Source organism: Drepanopeziza brunnea, assembly GCF_022702325.1.
Source record: "Drepanopeziza brunnea f. sp. 'multigermtubi' strain 214-2 chromosome Unknown ctg4, whole genome shotgun sequence".
In the NCBI taxonomy this organism is placed as follows: Eukaryota; Fungi; Ascomycota; class Leotiomycetes; order Helotiales; family Drepanopezizaceae; genus Drepanopeziza; species Drepanopeziza brunnea.
In genome coordinates, this window is record NW_027094067.1 from 1,876,205 (window position 1) to 1,901,629 (window position 25,425).

The window sequence follows — 25,425 nt, forward strand, 5'->3', positions numbered from 1 at the left end:
ATCGCCATCAATTCGATGACCGTGTCCCATAGATTACTTTCTCTCCTCTTCACTGCCCGAGTATTCCAATAGGCTTGATATCAAAGTCTGCTATTTGGGCCGGGATATCTCACGCACTGATGTTGTGCGCGTTGTCGAAACGTCGATGATAAACCTGACCTGGTATCCCTCGACCTCGACCTCGTCCAAGCCTGACTGATTGTTGTCTCTGCTTTCTTACTCTGAAGAATTAGTCAGGAAAATCAAGTGCCCCAGGTCAAGTAACTGTCCCATTTCAACTTGTATTAGAAATGACTTAGCAACGAATAATGCTTTCCTCTCATTGAATTGCTTTCCCCGCGACTGAACTCTTGCGGTAAACACCACTTATTTTCAGTCAATTATGGAGCAATAAATTGTTACTAGATAATGCAGCATTGTCTGTAAGTGCGGCAGATTGGACCCAAATACAAAGCTGCTATTTTTGGGGGGGGGCAAATGTCTCTTGCGATCGCAACAACGATTCCGAACTCTTCGACTTTCACCTTGCGCTTATATACTTTTTGCAGATTCAATAACTAAACGATATACGCTATCCTCTCAGAGTCTCTATTGTTGATTAATACGGGGGCTATAAGGCTAGATTGCGATCCTTACAAGAGATCGCGATTACTTGAAAGGACTTATAGGTATATAGTGGCTGGACCTTGACTTGCGATTTGGAGCTTCCAATGGATGAGCCTCTTTGAGAGATAATTCAAGACCAAGTTTTCATTTAGCAACCATAATTTGAAAGGATTGTATTAACGTTGGAGGTTGTACATCACAAATTCCAATAATAATAGATGAGACTACTCCGGAGCATGCGGAGGGCCGTAATTTTTAGCTTGCGGCCGGGCTAGAGCGTTACATTTTTTTATATTCCTCAAAGCGTATTTCTTCAAGAAAACCGATGTAACGTTAATGTTAGTGGCCTCGGAAGGCAGCTTTACCTACCTATATTACGACCGTTGAGAAGCGAGGTCCCTTCGCCCCGGAGCTTGCAGAGGGCTGCCAGGAAATAGACCTGGTTACTTTGTATGGCAAGACCATATTAAAGCATGATTTCAAAGGCCAGCAAACTGAATGAATGATCGGCACCTATATCGAAGCTCAAAGTATTGTGTTTAAGGACCCGATTTGCTCCGACCCATTCCGGCTTATTATTACGAGTACATCTGGCTTATACCTTGATCTTTTCAGTATACAATTAAGAAAGATAATATACAATTTGAAAAGGAGATTTCAAATTTATAAATAGTCAGCTAAGTGTAAGTTCGATTTTATATTTAGGATGATCCTCGGTATAAGAATAGTACGAAATACCAGGTCTGATTCGTGGCGGCCCTCCGCAAGCTGCGGGGCTAAGGGACCTCGCTTCGCCCCGGTCTTGATGCAAGGCTGCCTTCCGCATTAAAGCGACATCAATTTTCTATAAGAAATACGCTTTAAAAGGACGTAAAGACGATATAACGCTTTAGCCCGGCCGCAAGCTAGAACTTACGGCTTTCCGCAAGCTCCAGAATAGATTTTCCGGACTTCGCGATGTAATATTCGTAGTCATAATCCATAGCAATAGCCCCTTTTCAGCCGGTAATCGTCGGTTACCTTGAATTTAATTTGTAAAAAATCCCGACCTGGCAAGGCGGGACAGTAAAATTTGTTCCTTTTTAATAAATAAAAGATCAACCAACTATTATAGATTAATTATTTTTGTATAAAAGATGCGCAATATTGAGTTTGATACTAATCAATTAATTGAATTTTAATTACAAGTTGTTATTCCTTTATTATGTTAAGTTAAAGTAATAAAATAGTACTTTTAGCGTATACTTTTCGATTTTAGTAATGCGTATATATTAGAATAAGCGAGGAACACGAAAATCGGACTTTTATTCAAATATATCAAAAAAATACGTGCATCACTACCAACTTTGATTTAATAATCAATAAATCTAGTAATATAATATATTAAATCATTTATTTTCGATCCATGTGACGTTTTTTTTAAATGAAGGTTGTGGTTATTAAGATATTTGCAATAAACAAGTAAATTTGAATTATTTAGGACAGTTTTTGACCATTTTTTCACTACATTTCAATGTATTAGATTACGACAAATAAATACATTTTTATAATTTTAATTCACGTTTGTAAAGCAGAATTTTCTAAGCATATAGAGTTTTTTTTTATTTCTTATAATAATAATTGTTGTTTAATAAGTGGTATACCGTTACTGTCCCGCTTTGCTGGGTGTCCCGCCTTAGTAGTGCCGACTTGCTACAGCAAGTCGGTCAATTCTTTCGAATTAAAATTTAAGGAAACCGACGATTACAGCTAGCCGTCCTTCGAGTATTCATTTTATAGCAACAGCCTTCGTCAGCTCGTTGCAGCTAGCTATTTTTCGAGCATCTAATTTAAAGCAACAGGCCCTTTTAGCTCGGTGTAGCTCGCTGTTCTTCGAGCATTCAATCTATAGCTATCGGACGAATGCGGGCCTGGCACGTGACTGCACGTGAGTATGGCACGTGCACCCGTGGTTCCTGCCCCCTTAGGGGACAGCCCACAACTAGTAGGAATAAAATCAACCATGATCAATACAACATAACAATTGCATAGGCTAGTCTATCAACAACTCCCTGTGATATACCAACAATAGCAATAGCTCTTTTCAGTTCGATGCAGCCAACTATTCTTGGAGCATTTAACTTATAATCATAGCCCTTTTATAGCGCGATGCAATCAATTGTCTTTCGAGCGTTTAATCTATAGCGATAGTCCCTTCTAGCCCTTTTTAGTGCGCTTTAGCCAACTATTCTTCGAGCATCCAGTTTATAGCAATAGGCTTTTCTAGCTCGATGCAGCCAGCTGTTTCTCGAGCATTCTTATTGTTATATATTAATTAGCTAATATTTAATTAAATATTCGAAAAGAAAACGTAAAGAATTCGAGGAAAAAATAGAATCTATAGTCGTCATTTTCAATTGCAAAAGATAGCTATAAATAGTAGTTCTACGCAGATCTAGCTTGTAAATTAAGCTTATAAGATGCTTTTTCTCATTACTAAGCGCTTAGCCAAGTTTTAATATTCTCCGATAGCCCGAGGTCAAATAGATGCACCCAATCAACGTATTCTCTTTAAGTCAGGTAACTGTATTTTTAACAGTTTATGGTCTCAGCCATTGATCCACATTTCCCACGGTACAGGCGTAATTGTTCCCCCTTGAGGTTGCCTCAAAAGTTTAGTTCCCACTATAAACCCCTTCCTTCTCCATCCGGCTGGGAAGCTGCCGATTTGCGGCACGGGCCAACATCATCAAAAAAATGTCTTGATATTAGAATTAATCATTAAATGTAATACAAATCAAGGCCCAAGAAATTAAAATTGTGTCCTTTGGCCTTGCCGACATCTACACATGTGGAGTCGATGATTACGACAGAAATTAAATAGTTATTTACGTTTCAAAATCTCCTTTCAAAGGTAGTACGTAGTAGGTTAAGGTGGGTAGCATTTCAAGGGTGGCACGATCCAAAACGCAGCAAAAGTCTACTACGTAGTACGTCCCAGACGTAGTAGTAAGTACCGGTATTACCCCTTGAGGGTACGAAACAAGGATTTTTACCAAGGGAAATAAGATTTTCGAAAGGGTCGAAGCAGATCGGAAAAGCGTCCTATTACTACGTACGTAATAGATCGTGAATATAGTAGCAAAAGCGTATCGAACAGGTTTAAATTTTAATTGAAGGGTATTTTAACGCTGCTTTTTCCTACCTATTCTTTCCCAGCTTTATCTTCCGATCTTAACCCGATCGAGGCGATTTGGTTATGAACATTGAAGAAAAATATCTTAAAGTTGATTAAAGTTATCTTCGATATAGAATGATTGTTCAAGAAACGTGGGATTCGATCGAAAAAGATAAAATTGTTGCTTTAATTAGAACTATAAGAAACCGCTGTTTAAACGTAATCGCGGCGGAATGGTACCGGTAGTACCACGTACTACATACCCTGATAAAATAAAAGCTTATAAAATCTGCGAGTACCATGGTACAGGCGTAAGTACGTAGTATTACCCCTCGAGGGTAGGATAACCAGGGGTATTAAAGTGGAAACCAAAATTTTGAGGCACCATCGATGGGTAATACTTAGGCCTGTACCGTGGGTATGTGCCACCCTTAGGATCCTTCTGTCTTTTATTTATAGGGAGGAGGAGGCGGGGGCGTAGGCGGGGTAGGTATACCCGTCTACCTATACTGATAATGAACACAGTCCGAGAGATACATTATAAAAAAGAGATATAGATCTCCTTTTGAACTCATTTCAGATTAAATCCTCACCTTCTTTACTATCATCTTCTTTACTATCATCTTCCTTAACATCTTCTTTCGCAAGCCTATTCCCTTTCGTCAGCTCGCATTATCGGAAGACTTATAAAGCAAAATGAGGCTACTATCGCAATCTACTTGCTCGATCTTGCTAGCCTCGAGCTTTCTCTTCAATAAAGCTTATGGAAGAGGACTTATCGCTTATCGAATTGTTTCCGAAGTAAGTTTCACTTGGTTTATACAGTATAGTATAAGTTTATATTAATTACGCGAACTGTAGGACGTAGCCAGAGATATCAATCAGCACGAAAAGCCTAGAGATCAGAATTTCGATCAAAGATCTTCTAAACAACTAGGAGAAGGTTTTTATGCGGGTAAGTTGATGTATATTTATAAATCGTTACTTATTACGTGGAATTAATAATCTAAATAGCAAACATAATTGCTCACTGGCGGGCCACACCAAGCGCATGGTATTGTGCCATCGAAGCGGATATTGACAGGATCAGAGATTTAAGCAAAGTATGGATCCCAGAAGGAAACATTGAGACCAATCAGATATTATGGTACAAAAATGAAGAAACTATTTTGGGTTACATCCAGTCAATAGCGCCAGAAAACCCGGAGAAAGCATTACGCTTTTCATCTTCTTCAGAATGGCCTGAGCAGTTGCAAATAGTTATTCCAACTGTAACGCTAAATGACGATAACTTGGATTTCTGGGCTAAATGCTGGGAAACAAAGAAAGAGCTGGAAGATTATACGACCGAGCCCGTTAATTGGCTGGATTGGGATATTATTGGAGATCCTCGGGTGCAGTAAGGGAAGAGCTTGAAGGAAAGAAGGAAGGAAGGAATAGAGGGAAAAGTAGAGATCTGGACTCCATTCGGGGCTTTTAATTGGCTCTTTGTTTTAAATTCTTAGTATGTACGGATGGACTTTGGTTTGGAATGCTATGGCTTGGTCTGGTTTGATTTGAAAGAACAAAAGAAGGAAGGAGTAGATAGAGAGAGCAATCAATCTAAAGAACGCGAATAGATCCACTGCAAACCAAATAGAGGAGGTAACCATATTAAGGGCGATACGGTAATATAAAAGCGGGAATAGCTTCAATGTTGATGGCGATGATAAGGTTAAGCGACGACGATATTCAGATATTCACGGTACAATACTGGGCTATAACGGAGCTAACTTTTTCGAATTAAATTCAAGGTAACCGGCGATTACTGGCTACTTCTACTTGCGTGCATCACTTTGGTTATTTTTTCGGTTTGTATATTGTTGTTGTTGTTGTATTTATTAACGTCGGGCGGGTATCCAAAACGCAATGCTTAGACCTTAAGGACCTCTTATAAGGTACGGCGACGTGCTAAGTAAAGGAATTATATACAAAGTACTATCTAATCGAGAGTAAAAACCACGTTAAAGAAAACCTCTCGTCAAATAGCTGGACACTTGTAAACCCTTTAAAAGCAATTCATAGTGATATGCGTCGAGTTTTCTCTCGACAACTGTCGAATACGTGTAGCCTTACGGGCGGCCTCGATCCGTATAATACAAACATCGTTCTCTTTCGTCGTAGAGCTAAGAAAGCTCGCGTTCGTAGCCCTTAAATAGAGCCGGTATATTTATAGAACGCTCTTTCGAAGGCGCAGTACCGTGTTTTCGATCAATCGAACTAAGCCCTTCCTATCCCATTTCTTATACACGTTCCCTTTCTATCGCAAATCTTCTTAGTCTTTTCAATCGGTATGCCCGTCAAGTATAGATCGTAATCGGCGTAGTATTCGAGAAGAAGGAGGAGGGAGGTTCGGAATCGCCGGTAAAGGAAAATCTCTTCGAAAAGACGTCGCATATCGATGATTCAATTTCGGCTCTCTAGACTCTTTATCTCTCTTTCTACCGCAAGAGAAAGAAAGAAAAAGAGCTGAAGGTTCGTAGAGGGCATCTCGTACAAGTAAAGAATCGTAGCCCCCCTTTCGGTTTGTATACAATGCAGTCATGGGTTATTTTCCCTTCAAATACTTGATTAATAGCTGATTAATAATAGAGAGAGAAAAGCTCGAGACACAGCTAGCTGGCTGCATCGCACTGTAAGGGGCTATTGCTATGGATTGGATTCTCGAAGAGCGTTACAGTTTCTTCGAATTATTTTAAAGCGTACATACCTATACATAGAAATTTGATATAGCGTTAACATTTGAAGCGCCTTATACTACTATCACGATCGTTGCGAAGCGAGATCCCCTGGCCCTCAGAGGGCCGCCAGGGAAAGACCTTGTTTAAAGTACTATAGTTATTTGATGACCCAACCAACCCCCACCCCCACCCCCACCCCCACCCAATCCGACCTACCTATTATCATAAGTAAATTACCTTCATCTTTTGACCTTCTGAAAAGGAAGATTGCAATCCTATGATAATTACCTAAGCGTAAATTCGACTCTATATTAAAATTGATCTTCCGAACGATAATTATTTATAGCCGAAGGTAAAAGTTTCAAAAACGGGCTGAAAAAAGAGATATATGATGTTTTCCTCTTGCATCTGCTTCAGCGTTAATCCATCATCTTCTTTCTTTTGCAACATGCCACGAACGAAGTCTATCCTCGCGTTCTTGCTAGCCTTGAGCTTTTTCTTCAGTAGCGCTCAAGCTGTTAGGATGTCTCAAGCAGCTAGGCTTGCTCAAGGACGTAACGGTCGAAGGATCATCGGCTATGCAACAGTTAGTAGGGTAAGTTTTACTCGATGTATACAGCACAAGCTCATACTAATTATTACGCGAATTACAGAGAGAGGCTAGGGATATCAATCAACACTATGCGCTAGTTGTCTCTTCATCCTTAATCAGTGATCAATTGGGACACGGCTTTTATATCGGTGAGTTGAATTATATACGAAGGATCGTTACTTATTGCGTCAGCTAATAATTCGAATAGCAAACCAACCTGATGTCTTGCAAGGTGAAACGGGGAGTTGGTATTGTGTTATCAAAGCGAATCGGGGGTTGATGATGAATGTCGGCAAAGCATGGATCCCGGAATCTTATTTTGACAGTAATATGATTGAGGAACAAGACGTATGGGACCAAGGCGAAGATGCTGTCGTGGAATACATCGCGACATTGATGGAAAGGCCCACGGAAGCGCTGCGCTTCTCTTGGGTTAAAGGTATGCATTGGAGGTCTCAGATGGTTATTCCATCGAATGTGATAACAGGAGATAAATTGGGTTTTTGGGCCAAATGCTACAGATCAAAAGATGAGCTGGCAGGGCATTGGAACGATTTCATTGATTGGGAAGAGTGGAATATTGACGGAGATCGTTCAAGGCCGACCAGTACTCCTTAACTAGCATAATCAGAAGGGAGTGGTTCGTCAATTGTATATTAGAAGTCGAGCACCACTATCTGCTGTAATTCTGACCTCGCTTAGGATCTGAATCTATTTTGTTACTGAGAGACAACTATTTCCCATTGAGGCAATAACAAAATACCCTGCTATGGTGATCTTGTGTTGCCATATTCGAGATCAAATAAACGGAACGAAAAGGGGATGCAAGGATGTCTGTCTACTTGATAACACTTTCCTGTTATCAGTCTGCGTATTTCCTGTATTTCCAGGGTTCAAAAGCTTTATCCGCCATCTGGCATTGCTTACTTAAGTACTTACTCACTAGGGAGATTTAGCAGAGCTGACAGCAGCAGATTTCCCACCGGCTTTTCCCTAAAAACACCTATTAGACCTGTCCACTTCGATGTCAAGGTACCCACTATGCACCTTACCATACAGTAAGAGGGTTTAACCCCCCTGCCGACACGCTTGGGAGAGGGAAAAACAAACCTGACAGACTTTGTGCCATTTTTTCCCCTCCCCACGTCCAAGAGTAGTTAGCACTAATCGTCGGCTACCTTATATTTAATTCGAAAGAATTGGCCGACTTGCTGTACCGACGTCTATTTTCCCCCAAACATTTCCCTCTTTTCCCAAAAATCAATAGCAATACTCAGCTTTCAATGTCGAAGAATATAGATGCTTCAAACTATTATATTTTTAACATCAGATTCAATTTTACAGCGGTAATTCATGTTTCTTTCAAATCCTCGATTTTGGCTCTCTTTTATCGTGAATTCATAAGGGGTGGGTAAGGAAGGGTGGCCCAGGCGGCTAACGACCCAACGAGAATTCGTAAACGACCTGATAGACTCGGAAACCTCGCGAGATGTTTTCGAAAGCAAGAGTAAATAAAGCAAGGGTATCCGATCTGTAAGCTTCACCTTATTAACTTTGGTGAAAAAGCTGTTCTTCTGCTGCTTAAATATCCCCCTACGAAGTTAATAAGTCCCCCACGTTTCCCGTCCCGTCCCGTCTCCCTGGTACTGTAAGGTAAAGGCGCATTCATGATCCAGGTCTCGCGGCTGTACATGTTATCTACACAGGAAGCCACACCAGAAAATCCCTTGATGCCGTCGAGTACCGTATTCCAATGACTTCTTCCGGCCCCCTTCGCCACGGCATCCAAGTGAAGAGGAGCGGCTCGAGAGTCGAGAGTCGAGAAGTAAGGAGATCATTAGTGGGATGGCTGATCTGCGGAATCTAGTGATCTGGTTGGTTGAGCACAAGTCAGTACCCCAGTTCGCTCCCTCCCCGAATGTTGCGAGAACCGTAATCCGTGTCAATCAAAGAAAACTCGAACTGCGTTATTGCACTGGATTCCCCCTCCCTCAATTCATGGTCGTTTTCTTGGTGTCCGCAATAGCTTCGACCATCTCCCAATTCATAGTCCATCCGGCGCATCCATCCCACTCCTTTCACGATGCCTATCAGGAACCCTTTTGCGAAGAGGGTAGAGCCCACACCACAGCCGTACGAAGAGGGCATTCGACCGCTACCACAAGACAGACCTGGCTTTGAGAAGGTTGATACCACTGGATCGAAGAGTTCTTCTGCGATGAGTATCAAGAGTCGGGAACCTGTCGAATACAAGATGTCTGGTATGCGCGACGGACTGGGGAACAATCGCAAGCTGCGACACACGGACAGATTGGCTGATTAGTACCCGCGTATAGTTGTCAATGATAGTGGAGTATATTTGCCTGTGAGTCGATAGGATCGAGCATCGGGAATGATCGCTGACATCTCGTAAGCCTTCTCCTCCCGAAAAGAAAGGGTTCTGGCCAAAGCGCTCTCATCCCTCCGCGAGCTCGATAAGTACTCGCCATAGCGTGGATATCGACCCCTTTCCAATTTCAAGAGAATCTTTCGATTCCTACAGAAGGTCATTTGTGAGCGGGCATCCCCCTTCGCACCCATCGGCGTACTAATTTATCCGCAGGATATTTCAGCGAGATCGCCTGTACTGCGCGCTTCCCATGAGTTTGGACGACAAAGTCTCGACTCAGCAATCATCCCCAGACTTCCACGATCAGCCATGAATGAAAGACGATTCGAGAGACAACCACCGACTGCAGAGGAGGGCTTTGAAGACGTGGGTCTTAACGACGAAGCCAAGCAGCCGAAGAAGAAGGGATTCTTCTCCAAGTTCGGAGACAGCAATAACGAGACAGGCACTCAATCACCGATCACGTCCAGATTTCACATTGGTGGAAGGAAGAGAGGACAAAGTGGCGTAGGAGAAGAGCTTGGGTATATGTCTCGGCCTGGGACGGCCGGATCAAAGGAGATCAGGGAGATCACCGAGGATGCCCATTAGTAAGATAGACAATGTTGTCCTTTGCACAATGTTGTCATTATAATACCGGGAGTTGAAGTTCAGATTTGGTATGGGCAATGTTTGATCGCCGAACCAAGTAACGATACATGAGATTTACTTCCTATGATCTGATTATAATTTAAATGAATTCACGAAATTCAGAAAAATCCATGGGATACACTATCAGTGATATCTGACAACATTGTGCAAATTCTATCGGCGATTGGCACTTCTGATCTCCAGCTCCAGATTACACCTTTTTTTTATGTTTTTTTATTTTTTCATTGTTTCTTTTGTCCCGAATCTTGTAATCAGGCAGGTCCCATGCAGGGAGGGCTTCAAGATCGAGGGGTCCTCCACCAGCCGGGGGGCGCTAGCGCACCCCACCAATAAGTTTTTAAAACGTCATTGTGAGACCCGCCCACTCGCAAAAATTTGTTTTCACATCGAATCTCAGCATCGTTTGAAAGAGACTTCAAATCTGGAACGCAATGGCAAAGACAAAACCCAAGAATAAGCAGTCGAAAGAAGACAGAAAAGCCGCTCAAAAACGCACATCCGGTAGAAGTAACGCTCCAAAAGCAAACATGGCCGTTTCAACAGCCGATCTCCTAGCACAAGCTGCGGCACTCTTGCAGAATGGAGACATCGAGGGGTCCGTCAAGCCTGCGAAGAAAGCTTTGAAGTCGCTAAATGTCGAGTCGCCAGAAGCCTTACCTGCGCTCAACTTACTAGGAGAAATACACGTCGAGTTGGGAGATATCGACTCGGCGCGCCAATACTTCCAACAAGCCGCCGCCATTGATGAGGATGGCTCGGTTCCAGAAGAGCTTGGTGGAGGCGCAGAGAAATTTCTTTGGCTGGCGCAGCTGAGCGAGGAAGGGGGGCAAGACAGCGTCGACTGGTTTGAGAAAGGGGCTATGAGCTTGCGGGTACAAATTGACGCCCTGCTCGCAAGCGGAAAGTTGGATGCGGAAGGCGAAGCTGCGATGGCGGAGAAGACGAGGAAGCTTGCTGTGGCGCTTTGTGGTGTTGTGGAGGTGTATATGACGGATCTGAGCTGGGAAGAGGATGCCGAGCACAAGTGTGAAACCCTCGTCACGGAGGCTACGTTGGTTGCTCCGCAGTTTGCAGAGCCATTGCAGACGTTGGCAAATGTCAGGATTTCTCAATCACGTTTGGAGGATGCGAAAGCGGCGCTGAAGAGGAGTCTGGATCTGTGGAAGGATTTACCGCCTGGTGATACGGTTGTACCGGACTTTCCTACCCGGGTCAGTCTTGCTAGGTTGCTTATGGAGGCAGATATGGAAGTCGAGGCTATCGATGTTCTGGAGCGACTGGTCGGAGAAGATGATAGCAGTGTTGAGGTTTGGTACCTGGGCGGCTGGGGACTGTACATTCTGGGTGAGAAGCAGAAGAATGGTGAAGTCAAGGTGGAGAATGGCGATGGAGAGAGCTGGAGAGTCTCATGGATATCGAGTCGGCAGTGGCTTGACCAGAGTCTCCGTCTTTATAAGCAGCAAGACTATGAAGATGAAAGACTTGGAGAACACGCCGAAGAGCTCCAAGCTCTCATCAACAAGGAGCTTGGAGGAGTGTCTGCCGAGGAGGAGGAAGAGGGTGACATTTGGGAAGATGAGGGGTCTGAAGAGGATAAAGAGATGATAGGAGCCTAACTTGCACGCCACTCTCTGGTTTTTAGTCTCCGCAAGGCGCAGCGGCGTTTGGGCCATAAATGATGTTTCATATTACGGCAAGTAACTCTTTCTGGGTTTGTGTGTAGGAAACCCCCCAGATGTGCATTTGTCAGAGTTCTATAAAGTAGGAAAATTCACAGTTATTCCATCCCGAACGCCTGCAATGCAACTCCTCCAGTTCCATGCCCGCAATGATATCTACGCTTTTGAGAACTATCCCTATTATGTCCCAACCTTCAACTTTCTCATCCCGTCTAACGGCACTTTCTCATCATCAGCATCCTCTTCGTACTCCTCGACCTTGCCCGCCAGACCTCTCTCCCATAGCTGCCTCCCGGTTAATTGCATCACAGTCTCCTTGCCCCTGTTTTTCTTCTTCTCCGCCGCCTCCTCAGCCTCTTCCTCCTTGACCCTCAGCTCTTCCATCTCCTGCCTGAACGTCTTCCGCCAGATCATAAAGGTCTCAGGATTGACCGGCGTTCCATGGAACTTCTTATTCTCCTCCCTCTCCAGCGCCAGTATTTTCTGTTCCTGCACGTCCCGCTCTACTTGCTGCCGTTGCGCAATTAGCTGCTCGGCATTGTCCTTCAAGGTTGAGTAAATGGTGAAAATCATGGCCATGCCCATGTTCTCTTCGATTGTCTCTTTCAGGCCCTCCAGCAAGATGTCCTTGTCTGACCCGACGCTGAAGTACGGATGCACAGGCGCATTTGACTCGGGCAGCAAGTCGAGTATAGGCGGTTCTTCGGGGTATCCGTCCGGGTATTTGACCTGCAGTATCACTGTCGGGGGTTTAGAATTGTCGCCATCGTCGTTTGTGATGTCGAGGGGCACTGAGATCCGGTATTCTGTGTCTGATATGTCTGTGAAAATGTCAAAAGGTTTCCGTGACTTTGGGTGGCTTTCGCGGGGTATGCAGGAGTATCACCGCTGCAAGAGCTGGCGCGCACCTTGTATTTCTTCTGGGAATATACTGTCCAGGACTTCACGCTCCTCAATCTGCTCTTCTTTACCCATCTTGTGGTTTGACTCTAGCAGTGCACCCTTGAGGTTCGACCTTCAGTGTGGGGTTAAGAATTTGGGATTAGCGCCGACTGATAAGTAGCAGAAAGTGGGTCTGCGGTCGACCTTATCCCGGGAACTTTTTTTCTCTCAAGGAGGAAATTTATCATTTGGGACCGACAAACACAGCAACGATGCCATCCGCAACAACCACGAAAAATGCTACGACTGGTGCGAAGAGGAAGTCGGCCCCGGTCAAAAATGCTCATGTTCAAGAGAGCAAAAAGCCGAAAATTGATGTGGCCTTCATGTCGGTGAAGAAGGAGAAGAAGGTACCGGTGACGAACATTGAGGAATCGAGCGACGATGACTCAGAGGACTCGAGTTCGGATGATGGAGTACCAGTTGATCAAGCCTCCCAAGAAGAGAGTAAATTAGAGGACGACGAGACCGATTCAGAGGAAATTCCTCGCGCCGCCGACGGGCTACATCCACAAAGAGCTAAGGCTGTTGCTACCAACAGTGCGAAATATTGTGTAATCCACACTGATACATGCTAACCAGTCCATAGGTCAATCTTCAAGAGAAGCGCATGCGAAGCAGAAGCAACTAGCCCAGGAGCGAAAAGCTGCAAAGCCATTGGCAGATCAATTAGCTCGGACGAAGAAGATTTGGGAGCGCCTACGCCGAAAATCCCATGTTCCAGTCGAGGAGCGAAAACAGTTGGTCGGCGAGCTGTTCGAGATTATCACCGGAAATATCAAGGACTATGTTCTGAAGCATGACAGCGTCAGAGTTGTCCAGACTGCAATCAAATATGCCAACCCAGCGCAAAGGAAGATTATTGCCAAGGAACTCGCAGGATCATACCGCCAGCTCGCGGAGAGCAGATATGCCAAGTTCTTGATCGGAAAGCTATTGGTCCAGAACGACGATGAGATCAGAGACATCATTGTACCCGAGTTCTTCGGGCATGTCCGTCGAATGATCAAGCACCCAGAGGCCTCGTGGATTCTCGACGATGTGTACCGTGGAGTCGCTACTAGAAAGCAAAAGGCGACCATATTGCGAGAGTGGTACGGTGCCGAGTTTTCTCTTTTCGACAAGGATAATGACGGGACTATCACCGCAGACCTCGCAGACATTCTGGCTGCGGAAGCCGGAAAGCGTGCTCCGATCATGCGCTCACTCCAAGAACTCATCAACCACCTCATTCAGAAGAAGATGACTGGATTCACTCTCCTCCACGATGCTATGCTCCAATATTTCCTCAATGCCAAGGCAGGAACCGAGGAGGTCACCGAGTACCTAGAAATCATAAAGGGCGACGATGAAGGTGACCTGCTCAAGAACTTGGCTTTTACGAGATCCGGATCCCGGGTAGTCAGCTTGGCTCTCGCCTACGGAACCGCCAAGGACAGAAAGCAGATCCTCAAAACTTACAAAGATACTCTTCAGATGATGGCGGGCGATGTTAATGGTCACATTGTCATTCTTACCGCGTACGAGGTTATCGATGATACGGTCTTGACCGCGAAGTCTATCTTCCCTGAATTACTAAGCAAGGATACTGAGAAGCAGATTGAAAACATCGGCTTCGCTGTCAATGATCTTAATGCTCGCATCCCACTCTTATATCTCTTCCAAGGCCGATCAAAAGCCCTCTTCCCAGCAAGCCATTCCGCAGACCTTGAGATCCTCGCCGAAATCGACAAAGTCAGAGCGACAACCAGTAAGAAGGATCCTGAAATCAGAAGAGCTGAGCTGGCGAAAGCCTTGTCTCCATTTCTTCTGAACGGTATAGCCGCCGCAGCTCCTGATCTAGTTGCTACTAGTTTCGGAACTCAATTTGTAACTGAAGTCCTGTTCGGAGCCGAAGGCGACAAGACAGCTGCATTGGCCGCAGTCGCAGAGACCGCCGCCGGAGACCCAACATACACTCAAACACCCGTCACCGAGGATGGAGCCGAGAACCATGAGCCTCCTTCCCACCTAGCCGCCACACCGTACGGTGGCAAGATGCTCAAGTCTCTCATAGCCGGAGGACGTTTCGACTCCAAGACGAAAGCCGTTGTACCTATCGAGCCGGCTCTCAACTTCGCCGATATCCTGTATCCGTGCATCAAAAATTGGGTCATCGAATGGGCTACCGGATCAAGTTCATTTGTCGTCTTGGCTCTTCTCGAGTCTAGTAATTTTTCGCAAAAGAAAGACTTGCTGCATATCTTGAAGAACGAGAAGGGGAGGTTACAGAAGGCAGCTCAGGAGGAAACCCCCGAGCAGAGAGCGAGGAGAGAGCAAGAGGCTGCTGATGCTGAGAAGGTTACTAAGGATGGGAAGGGCAAGGCCAAGAAGTCGAAAACTTTGAAGAACAGGGTTGTGGGGAATACCGGATCGAAGCTTTTGTTGGAGAAGATTTGAGATGACGGCTGATACGTATTGCAGGCGGATAATATCTCCACCTCTCTGTACATGATACCCTTGGGTATAAAAGTGATTTGGTCCATTGTATCATATTTTTGTAGATGCTAAACGACTGCTCAGGTCTAGCTAGGTATGACACTTCGTCTTCGAAGAAAAGCAATCTTCTGCAAGCGCGGGCGCAATTAAGCCAATTCTTCTGCTTCTCTTTCGTATTACTCCCCATGCTCTACAAGTGCTGAAGCCAAAAACCCTCGCGTTCATGAAACACCATCGTGGAAAACGCCATCACCATACCCATATCGATCCCACCGCCAGGCCCTCTATTGCACGAAAGCTGGCAGTAACTCTTCTTGAGGGTGTGAGAGTCAAATTCCGGCCTCGACTCCCAACCATCAGATATTCTTCAAGGAAATATCACAGATGACCCCCCTCTCCTTGCCTGCATCAGCAAAGTGCTGTAGCATGAAGTGGCAGGCAATGTCGATGGTGAGCTTGCCGGTCGTCGCTCGGCAGCAGGGAGGTCGAACAGCGGCTTTGTTTTGAGCTCGGTGGTGAGGTCCTGGGACAGCGAGCGAGTGTGTTTGCGGTAACGGTGGGCAGGTCGGACTGCGGACTGCATTTTGCTTTCTTTTTCTCGGGAGAGAGAGTGTAGTGTGAAGAACGGTGAAGTGCCCGGAAAGCGAGTGGACTCGAATGATGGATTTTTGATGCGAATTAGTGGGCTCCGAGTGGATAAGATCGTACTTTATTAGTTGAGCGAGAGTAGAGCAGAGGAGATGAAAAAAAAAGCTTTGGAAAACCGTCTACGGCTATATTATAGGGAACCGACCGGCGGAGCAAAGAATGTAGAGCTGGCAAAAAGCGAGTGTACAGGAAGTCGTCGAGAGAGCGATGAGGTTGAGAAAAACTCGCTACCAGCAGCGGGAACACCCTTCCTATTATATCTCCGAGGTATTAAGCTTCCAGGCCAGAGATCAGCTACGACTGATACGGGACCTGCCAGAGCTCCGTCTTTCTGCGACAGGTCCTCCAATCTCCCCGGCTTTCTTGCGATTTTGGGCTGATAATGTGCCCGCCGTCAAGTGCAGTGCGTCTGAAACCGTTTCGCCTGATCTCGCGTTTTACGCCCGGTGTCACGAAGCCGAGATAAAGAGACCTCAACCGGCACCGGGCTCAGCTCGTCAGGGATAAAACACACTTCAAAGAACTGCTCTGTGCCTCTTTGAGTTCTTGGTTTGCATTTGTTGCAGGGTTATTATCACCGGCTATTCGTGTTCGCCAAGTGTTGGAGTCATGGAGATATGGCCAGGAACACTTTCGACAATCCGGCGACAGCGAGATAGATGAGAGGAGGTTTTGCGTAGGATATTGTGATGAACTTTGCAATGCTCGTCTTCTCGCGCTCGTCGGCGCCTCCGCTCGAATTGGCGAGTGCTGGGGGTTCAGTTGGCATTAACACTAGGATGAAATAGAGAATCCGATACTTGGCTTGTCGGTTAGGAATCTACAAAAACAAGTCGCATGAGCCAGGAATACTCACGCCAACCACAGGATATCGAATGATGAAGCTGGACTGAACGGCCGCAACCTTCATCGCCTCCACTCACTGACTTTGGGAAGTTTCGAGCTAGGAGATGCCAGACCTAAACCTGCACTGACGATAGCTCCAATAAATACGTGCATTAAACAAGCGCATTAGGAAGACAGAGATTTTCGGATCACGGCTGGGAGCTTGTCCCAGTACTCTTCAGGTGTGCCAGCGGCGTTTCCGCTACTTTCGGCACTGGGGTTGGCGACTCTCTCGATGGTATGCTCCTGTTGCTCTTCAGCTGTCCTCCCAGGAGGGTTCGAGAATTCTCGTGCTTCGCTTCGCTTTCTCGGTGGCCATGCAAACGTCTTGGGTCTATGTTTCTGCGTCTCCTTGTCCTCATGGTACTCGTCTGGGGTCCCCTCGTCGTTCACGACCTTCCGTCCGACTTTGAAAGTCAAACTGTTGCTCACTAACGATAGCGTTCCTGAGTACTCAGCCTTGTTATGGTTTGGGGGAAAAATCGTACTGGTGGGACACGTCTGAAATCCAACAGGCAACTTGGGGAGGGGTGCGAGCAGAGTATATCATAGCGTACGCCGGTCGCCAAGATATACAAAACAGCCGAAAAGAAAACAAAATTCCGATGCATTTCTCAGGTAGCGCATGACAAATCTAGGGATGTCGGAAGCTCATCTTTCTTCTTTCGGGAAGTCTGGTTTTCTTCTTTTCTGGTATTTTGCCTGACTAACTATACAATGGGACACTATTGATTATCCCAAGTACTTTTCGCTGGTGACTGTCCTCGTGGTGACGGATGAGCGGCTTGGAGGCCTCGAAAGTGCCTTCACTCGCCTCGTCGAAACCATGCTGCTAGTAAGGCCAATGCCATAGCGAAATGGGCGAATTAGAAAATAATACTGCATTAGAGCCAGCTAAAAGATGGCAGCTGGCGGCGGTGAATATCACGACTATCAGCATCTTGCGGGCACAAAGGCGAGGAACATCTTACCGAGGTGGGAAACAAGAACTCATGGTTTGAAGACCTCCTGCATTCAAGAAGGGGTTTGGTCAATGTAAATATAAGTGCAATTGCTAGTACGTTTTCCGGAATGAGTACAGATATCGGCTTAAATATTCAGATCACCTCAAGCGGTCCACGCCTTGGGGAGCCTCATTCAGACGACTTGTCACTTGTTCGGACTAGGCAGAGTGCGATTGAGTTCGGATCCTCCTTGGCGGTCCCAGTTGGATCCTTGCAGGAATCTCTTTTCGTGAGCAAGCTACATACACTTGTGTCGCGTTATTTCTGTTCCAACATATCTCCCTTCATTGAGTGACTCTTTCAATCCAGTACTTGTTGCGCACCCGGAGCTCATTCGCTGGCAGAGTTGCCTAAGTGCAATATTACACACACTGGCCTGCGCTACGAGAATAGCAAGTCCCAGCCTATTAGGAACCAGAACTGTTGTATCGGCCGTTACGGCCAGGAGAACGACGAGAAGAGCGACAAGGAGAACGAATGTTACCGCTGTCAAGTACCGCATTCTCCAGGTGCTTACTAGTGAGGGAAAACCACGAGGTCAGACTCGGAGCAGGGTCGCAGGCTGGGTGTTTTCCCTTTCTACTAGGCGATACAACGGTCGTTGGGGTAGCCTTCTCTGCTCTTTACTTCCAATATCGCTGCGTTGTTCCGATCACAGGAAGGGAAGGGACATTGCTCTTTGACGAGAATTTTGACAACCAGGTTTGGTATCGGGCAGAGAAGTGAATGCGGGCATAGAAAGGGCAACCCAAGTTGAATTTCAATATGTCTGAGTATAAGGTCATTCGAGAAATCTTGGACCGAATGCTACAGGTCGATTGTGAAAAGGGTTTAAAAATCACCCTTCACATTTTCGACGATTTGGGTAGATTTAAAATTGGCGTCTATCAAGAAATTGAATCCGAACGGCTAATAACGTCTTCAAAGAACCCACAGGCAGCTTCTACAAGTGGGGAGAACGGGGGCCGTATTTTTACCAATACAGGACTCCCTCATAATCTCCATACAGCAGATGAAGTAGTCGTTATCCTGGGTCATGAACTAGGACATGTGGTCGCCAGGCATGTTACTGAGTTGTAAACATAGGCATTGTTCGCCAATTCCCTGAAGGGCGATTGGTGGCTAGATCAAGGCTGCCAATAGATTTGACTCTGTCCAGATTGCAAGTTAGTGAACCTACTAGCTATCAGGGATTGACACGGACTTCACACTTGCTATAGAAGAAATTCACTTTGTTGTTCGAAACAGGGAATACGAGGCAGACCATACAGGGTTGATTATCGTGGCACAGTCTGGCTTTGATCCTCAATGTGGTGCCGTCTCTCTCGACCTAAGAGGCGCCAGGTGAGGGAGCTTAAAGGTCAAGAGCGTTGTCCAGAGTCTTTAGCCACCCATCCCTTAGTCCGTGTTACCAGTTGACCACAGCAAAAGAGGCTGCTAATCGTTTAAAGTTGGAGAACCATTTGAGGGCAGTGCAGGAGCTCTTACCAAAAGCGGAAGCAATTTTCAAGAAAACTCAGAGGTACAATATGAACCTGGAGAATTGGAATGAGTACAAGGCCGCACTCGATGCAAGAAGGGTCCATAGTTTTCGTAAGAACGAATCGGCGATTAAATTGCGATAAAAATATATACCACAAGACCTATAGCAAAGATTAACGAGGGCTGAGGCTCGCTTAACCGATGCTGTTGAGCATTTAAACACCTTTCCCAAAACATAGAGGGTCGCAGCTCCAGCTCAAAGATACCCTTATTGCGAATATGGAAGATATTGTAGAGCACATGGAGCAAGACGCAACGCAAGTTTAATTAGACTGGGGAAAAGAATTGCAGAGTCAAATGTCCTCCTTCCTGAGGCAAGAGCAGTTATAAAAGCTCAGAGCGAGAAACGGCGCGAGGAAGTGACGACGGCCAAAGCAAAAGTTCATTCGAAGGAGGATAGGTAGCGTGCCATGGGGTAGGAGGTTGCTTTATGACCGAGCTGACGCTTGGCCGGAACATTCTTAAGCGAGGAAAAACACGAGCGCAATTTCAAGCTGTTTTGGGACGAGGCTGCGCTAGTTCGGAATCGATCTCTTGTCCACGGTTTCTGTCGAGATGAATGGGGATGGTTTCACTCTGCTGGGTCGTGAAACTTCTTGCACCTGCAAATCGATTAATCGTTTATTCGGAGCTGAACTAAGGCATCCTGCCTACGTATGGGCTGTCCAGCGTTTAAGAGGCTCTAAACAGGGCTACATCTTTAGCCAAACTGCGCTGCCAGCAATATGGGATGCGGTGGGATCTGCTTCAAGGACCAGGACAAACTCAACGAGAGCAACACCAAGACTGCGTCCACCAGTCTTCGACAGTAGATCGGGGCTGGCGGCAAAAGTCTGGGCAGCCACCAGGTTATCTAGTCCATCTCCGGAAAGGTCGCCGCATACTGCTGCAACAATCGTGCCGCGGGCAATACATGCTACCAGGAATATCAGTCTCGTACGTTTGAGAATCTCATCGCTCCCTCCCTCTTCTGGGTGTCTCGACACTTCTGATGAAGTTGAATCTCATCGTCACTCATCCCCGATATTTCACACATGTCTGGCAGCTGCTAACTAAACTACACCGTGATGTAGAAACGAGGGGATCACAGGCGTGTGCGGATCCTACGAACCTGGGTTTGCCTATGATCGGGGCGCTCACCTCACGTACGGATACCAGCACAGGAACTACGACTTCTGCCCCAAAAATTATTGATGAAGGGCGCTGATTTCGAGGAGGAAGGTTGAAGCTCAGAGCTTGCTTTATTCGGGGAGGAGATGGCTCAATGTCAGCTGTTACACCGTGCGAAGATCTATCCGCCGCTTGAGATCTTTCTTTCTTGTTGCCCTAGAAGTTGGCTAGCCTAAATCTTGAGAATTCGACACCTCTTTGAGACGATGCTACGTATGCATAAGAATAGCTGTTGTCTCTGGCTATATTTAGTGAGACCTGTGGATTATTCCCCGGAAACAGACCTCGCTAGCGATCTCTTTCGCCAGGGATTCGAATCCTCACCGTGAATCGCTCGATCTGGGCACAAGTGAGCCAGATATCTATGAGCATGACCGAGCCGAAATCCCAAAAATGCCACATTATTCCTTGGTATTGTGTCAAGCTTACTCTCCGAAAGCATGGCTCTAACTGCTCAGCCGATTCCACTATCGTCGACCAGCAACACAGATTCTCAGGGCCTTTGGTCGTTTTTGATTCTTAGTCAGTTTTGTTTACTTTCGCGTACCTGTCCCCCCGCAGCTCCAACTGGTTGTTTGTAAAATTACTAGGAACAAGTCCAAGTTGGCAACCCCGAGAACGGACAGGGTACCATTGAGCATCGCTGATACCGTTCTAGAGCTGGGAAGAGGTGGGTGAGGCTCGTCGACAGCCATTGTTGCATGGTAGCTATGCATCTACTGAACATGACATTGTAAATTGTAAATTGTAAATTGTTGTCGTTGTTATTGCAGTTGCAGGGTTGGCGTTCAATATAGCCGAGCCGACCATATCGAAAAGGGGGGGATCTCGCCAAGGCCCGTGCCGCGTGCAGCCACTCGCCCCTGCCTTCCATGAAGCACGTTACTTGCAATCATGACGTCCACGAATAACAGGTAGAGGTACTTACTCCTTAGCCCAGAAGGCTAGCTGGTCCTTTGATAGCTTCATTCCGAAGACCCTTCAAACATCAAAATACTCGAATCTCTCAATTCGACATCAACCTACAAAATGGCTCTATTCCGCACAACCACCGCTCTCTCGAGCTTCGCCAGAAGAGCAGCTCCATTGAGAATCCTTCAACCAGCGAGCTTTCGATTCATATCATCAACAAGCCCACGCTCTGCAGCACAAGGATATGGCGACGGAAAGGGTGATCCCAGGGGCGAGAAACCCCAAGGCCAGGGACCTTCCAACAATACCAAACACAATGCCGAGCACCCAGGACCTGCTCCTCCCAGCGTCGGAAAGTACACAGGAGCTGGCCCTACTAAGGGTGGTGCATCTCCAGAGGATGCTTCCGCGCAATCAGGAGGATCGAGGAGCAAAGAAGCGATGGAGACAGGATCCAGCCCAACGGGAGGATCCATAGGCGGAAGCGGAGGTAAGAGCAGCAACCCCGAGGAGAAGAGCAAGGACGGGGCGAAGCCGAAGATTGCGGACCACGACGTGCCTGGATCGGGAAATTCGAAGGACAAGCAAGCTGAGGTCGAGCAGCACAATAAGGAGTTCGAGCAGCGTCACGACCGGGCTGCTCCGGCGGCGGACGACAAGGTGGACAAGAAGTTCTGGAAGGGTGGGTCTTCCAGTATGGGGTCTGGTAGAAACATGCTAAGATAAATTTAGGGAAGGGAGGTTCAGTCGATCATGAGTAGCGGATGGAGGTGGACTGCACGATGGGGATTTTGAAGTTGTCCGCTGTTGTTGTCAGAAAGAAAGGCTTTGGTGGCAATTTGAATGCTGTATACTGTATATGCGATTTTCCCGTAGAACTGTTGTTCTTCTTCCTGGAAGATTGCAGCATTTTCTAGAAGTTTTGATTCGAACCAATTAACCAAACCACATGATCCTATGACATTGATATGTGGTTGTGGTTGTGGTTGTGGTTAGGTAGGCACTTAAGCTTTCGCGTAAACGCTTGCTTCAGTCAACATGGCCATGAATGTCCTCCTGTCGTACCGGTATGTAAATAATTGACTTTCCATCACAGCCACATGCCAAAGTCCAGCACCAGCCCCAGCCCCAGTCCCAGTTCCCAGTTCCCAGTTCCCAATTCCCAGTTCCCAGTTCCCAGTTCCAGTCCCCGTCCCCGCAACAGCAAGCTTAGTAGCCCGGATATGTGGCGTTCTGACGGCCACTAGCAGGGCATATCCCATGACATCAGGCCGAACAAGCTCGCCCCACTCCTGATTTCGTCAGACAAGCTCGAAGATCAGGAAAGCTGTTTTCATGCTGCAGTACCGGTAATTCCAAGCTGACACTTCGACACCTTCCCGGAAAAATAAAAGGATTGAGATTGGCCAAGACGTGCTGATCGGCCGGGGAAGGAAACAAAGCCACCAGCCACACTGACGTCACCCTGTTTCCCCGCTAGCGAAAACGACCGATTGCCTTTTGGGACTAACGTGCCCTTTCAGCAACTGCATCAACAAGCTTCCCTTCCGCTCTTTCTTCCCAAAACATAACACCATAATAATAGTATCAAGGTGAGGACTTAGTAGCACAACTACAACCACAACCACAACCCTAACAACAACTCAACTCAATCACCCACATCTACAACGACATCACAGATACTGAGGATCTTCAGCCAACATGAAGTTCTTCTCCCAGCTTCTAGTGCTGGGTCTCGCTGCAGAGGGCGCCGTTGCCAGCAGCTGGTTCAGCAAGTCTGGTACGTTTTGTTTCGAGCTCCTCCTATCTGCCTCATCACTTCCTAGCCTTCTCTCGATCATATCCATCTCCAAGCTTCGCAAAGCTTCATCTCTAATTCTCGAGCTTCGGTCTCTTCCTGCTGAGCTCCCATCTCCTACCCATCTGCCAGGACTCTCTGAGCATATCATATCACTTCATTTGTACAACCCCTTCAAGTCAACAACACTGAAATTCTACAGTCTACAACAATTGGCACGAAACCGAGCTCGAGAGATGGTTGTCGGATCACGACGTCCCTTACCCTACCCCGTACGACCGAGCTCAGCTTGAGACCGCCGTCAAGGAGAACTGGCAAACCAAGGTCTCCAAGCCATACAGTGACTGGGACACCAAGCAGCTCAACTCCTACCTCAAGCAAAAGGGTGTTGAGACCAAGGACGCCGCTGCGAGCAACAAGGATGGCCTGATCGCTTCCGTCAAGAACGTTTGGTACGAGGCCGAGGACAAGGCTGAGGATGCCTGGTCGAGCGTTACCAACTGGATCTTTGACAGGTAAGGTCTTCTGCGATGTTCCGCTGAGCAACTGCTGATATTCACAAGCTGGACCGAGTCTCAATTGAAGGCTTTCGCCGACAAGCATGGCATCCCCGTCCCCCAACCACGCAAGCGAGACACCCTCCTCCAAAAGATTCGATCTAGCTACGAGACCATTGCACAGAAGGCTGGCGAGACCGCTGCTTACCCTGGCAACTGGATCTACGAGTCCTGGACTGAGTCTGGTAAGTCCTACTACTCAGGATTATGCAAATTCAGAGTTGCTAACGAACGTCACAGACCTCAAGGAATTTCTCGACACTCATGGCATCCCAGTTCCTCAGCCAACCACCCGTGACAAGCTGATCGCTAGTGTCCGCCGCAACGCCCGTATTGCCAGCTTGAAGACTGCTGATTTGCAGGCTTCCGCTTCCAAGTCTGCTGCCGCTACTGCTGAGACTCTGAGTGACAAGCTTTTGGACTCTTGGTCTGATTCTCGTAAGTGGATATATCACCTCTGTGTTCAGGTGAGCTCGCTAACGATTCGAGACAGAAATCAAGGAGTGGGCTGACAAGAACGGTATCAATGTTCCACAAGGCAGCCGCAGAAACGAGCTCTTGGCGATTGCTCGCAAGCACCGAGCTCAACTTACCGGAGATAATGTATTGCACTCCGCAAAGAGCTTTGCAAGCAAGGCTAGTGCTTCTGGAGAATCTGCCTTCGGAGCTGCTACAACTGCCGCTGGAAATCAGTATGCTAAGGCCACCGATGATGCGGCATTGAAGGCTGAGCATCTTTTCAACGAGGCTTCCGCGACCTGGAGCGAGGTGAGTTGAAAGCATCTCTATCATACCAAGCAGTGCTAATTATGGCTCTCAGTCTCGCCTCAAGGCATACCTTGACTCCCGAGGTGTCCCAGTTCCACAGAGCGGAAAGAAGGATGAGCTTTTGGCTGCCGTTCGCCTGAACAGACACAAGGCTGCCACCGGCTGGTCGGCCTGGACTTTCGATACATGGACCGTCGACAACTTGAAGGCGTATCTCGCATCCTCTGGAAATGCTGCCGCCGAGAAGGCAAGCGAGCAAGCTGACGCCACTCGCGAGCAATTGCTCTCGGCTGCCCAGGATGCTTACGCTTCTGCCTCCAAGACAGGCGGTGTTGGCTATGCTTCCGTCACTTCATACCTTGCTAAGCAAACAGATGCTGCCAAGGATTCGATCTTCGACAGCTGGTCCGAGTCGGAGCTCAAGAACTACTTGGACTCCTACGGGTTCAATGTTCCGCAGGGATCCACAAAGAACCAGCTCATCGCATACGCCCGCAACTATAGAAACTATTTCCAATACGGTACAACCACTCCTCAGGGAACTCTCTGGGCCAAGCTCCAGGACTCCTTCGCCTGGGTCAAGAACCAGATTAGCTATGGTGCGGCCTCTGGACGCCAGTACGCTGAGAAGCAAGCCGAGAAGGGCGCAGACTCCATCAAGGAGGGAGCAACCTACGCCAGCCACCGTGCTGGCGAGGCCGCTCAGAAGGCTGGTGACCGCATCAAGGAGGAGTTGTGATTGCATTCACCAAGAGGAGATAGCTGTGGTGGAGGAATTGACATGAACTGATGACAGTGTATAACAGTCCTACGAGCGTTTGCTTTGCGGGTGGAGTCGAGGTAGTCCGGGGTTTCTTTTCTAAAATTGGCTCGTCACAGTACTCCGGCCTGGGATAATCGTAATGAGCACAAAATGATATTATTTGA

At 46.9% G+C, this 25,425-nt stretch overlaps 10 protein-coding genes across 10 annotated transcripts; 7 read left to right on the top strand and 3 right to left on the bottom strand.

Annotated features, from left to right (window-relative positions):
* Window positions 1-4,459: 4,459 nt before the first annotated feature.
* On the top strand, window positions 4,460-5,166 carry L3040_003320 (uncharacterized protein; the record flags this gene model as incomplete). The annotated part of the gene is made up of 3 exons (XM_007293663.2): window positions 4,460-4,564; window positions 4,625-4,718; window positions 4,778-5,166. 3 exons carry the CDS (start codon window positions 4,460-4,462, stop codon window positions 5,164-5,166), a joined length of 588 nt encoding a protein of 195 aa, XP_007293725.2.
* A 1,765-nt stretch (window positions 5,167-6,931) lies between these two features.
* On the top strand, window positions 6,932-7,693 carry L3040_003321 (uncharacterized protein; the record flags this gene model as incomplete). The annotated part of the gene is made up of 4 exons (XM_066154422.1): window positions 6,932-7,078; window positions 7,137-7,224; window positions 7,284-7,514; window positions 7,605-7,693. The coding sequence occupies 4 exons, from the start codon at window positions 6,932-6,934 to the stop codon at window positions 7,691-7,693; spliced, it is 555 nt and encodes a 184-aa protein (XP_066012385.1).
* A 1,465-nt stretch (window positions 7,694-9,158) lies between these two features.
* On the top strand, window positions 9,159-10,055 carry L3040_003322 (uncharacterized protein; the record flags this gene model as incomplete). Its single annotated transcript, XM_007293661.1, has 4 exons — window positions 9,159-9,336; window positions 9,412-9,440; window positions 9,490-9,627; window positions 9,678-10,055. The coding sequence occupies 4 exons, from the start codon at window positions 9,159-9,161 to the stop codon at window positions 10,053-10,055; spliced, it is 723 nt and encodes a 240-aa protein (XP_007293723.1).
* Window positions 10,056-10,642: 587 nt separating this feature from the next.
* On the top strand, window positions 10,643-11,731 carry L3040_003323 (uncharacterized protein; the record flags this gene model as incomplete). The annotated part of the gene is made up of 1 exon (XM_007293660.2): window positions 10,643-11,731. The coding sequence occupies one exon, from the start codon at window positions 10,643-10,645 to the stop codon at window positions 11,729-11,731; it is 1,089 nt and encodes a 362-aa protein (XP_007293722.2).
* A 243-nt stretch (window positions 11,732-11,974) lies between these two features.
* Window positions 11,975-12,769, bottom strand: L3040_003324 (uncharacterized protein; the record flags this gene model as incomplete). The annotated part of the gene is made up of 2 exons (XM_007293659.1): window positions 11,975-12,615; window positions 12,703-12,769. The coding sequence occupies 2 exons, from the start codon at window positions 12,767-12,769 to the stop codon at window positions 11,975-11,977; spliced, it is 708 nt and encodes a 235-aa protein (XP_007293721.1).
* Window positions 12,770-12,948: 179 nt separating this feature from the next.
* L3040_003325 (uncharacterized protein) lies at window positions 12,949-15,175 on the top strand (the record flags this gene model as incomplete). Its single annotated transcript, XM_007293658.1, has 2 exons — window positions 12,949-13,276; window positions 13,326-15,175. 2 exons carry the CDS (start codon window positions 12,949-12,951, stop codon window positions 15,173-15,175), a joined length of 2,178 nt encoding a protein of 725 aa, XP_007293720.1.
* A 1,294-nt stretch (window positions 15,176-16,469) lies between these two features.
* Window positions 16,470-16,772, bottom strand: L3040_003326 (uncharacterized protein; the record flags this gene model as incomplete). Its single annotated transcript, XM_066154423.1, has 2 exons — window positions 16,470-16,661; window positions 16,719-16,772. The coding sequence occupies 2 exons, from the start codon at window positions 16,770-16,772 to the stop codon at window positions 16,470-16,472; spliced, it is 246 nt and encodes an 81-aa protein (XP_066012386.1).
* A 101-nt stretch (window positions 16,773-16,873) lies between these two features.
* L3040_003327 (uncharacterized protein) lies at window positions 16,874-17,297 on the bottom strand (the record flags this gene model as incomplete). The annotated part of the gene is made up of 2 exons (XM_066154424.1): window positions 16,874-17,178; window positions 17,261-17,297. The coding sequence occupies 2 exons, from the start codon at window positions 17,295-17,297 to the stop codon at window positions 16,874-16,876; spliced, it is 342 nt and encodes a 113-aa protein (XP_066012387.1).
* A 4,195-nt stretch (window positions 17,298-21,492) lies between these two features.
* Window positions 21,493-22,136, top strand: L3040_003328 (uncharacterized protein; the record flags this gene model as incomplete). The annotated part of the gene is made up of 2 exons (XM_007293656.2): window positions 21,493-22,057; window positions 22,108-22,136. 2 exons carry the CDS (start codon window positions 21,493-21,495, stop codon window positions 22,134-22,136), a joined length of 594 nt encoding a protein of 197 aa, XP_007293718.2.
* Window positions 22,137-23,076: 940 nt separating this feature from the next.
* L3040_003329 (uncharacterized protein) lies at window positions 23,077-25,237 on the top strand (the record flags this gene model as incomplete). Its single annotated transcript, XM_007293654.1, has 6 exons — window positions 23,077-23,155; window positions 23,376-23,688; window positions 23,737-23,915; window positions 23,971-24,168; window positions 24,224-24,498; window positions 24,551-25,237. 6 exons carry the CDS (start codon window positions 23,077-23,079, stop codon window positions 25,235-25,237), a joined length of 1,731 nt encoding a protein of 576 aa, XP_007293716.1.
* Between the last annotated feature and the right edge of the window lie 188 nt (window positions 25,238-25,425).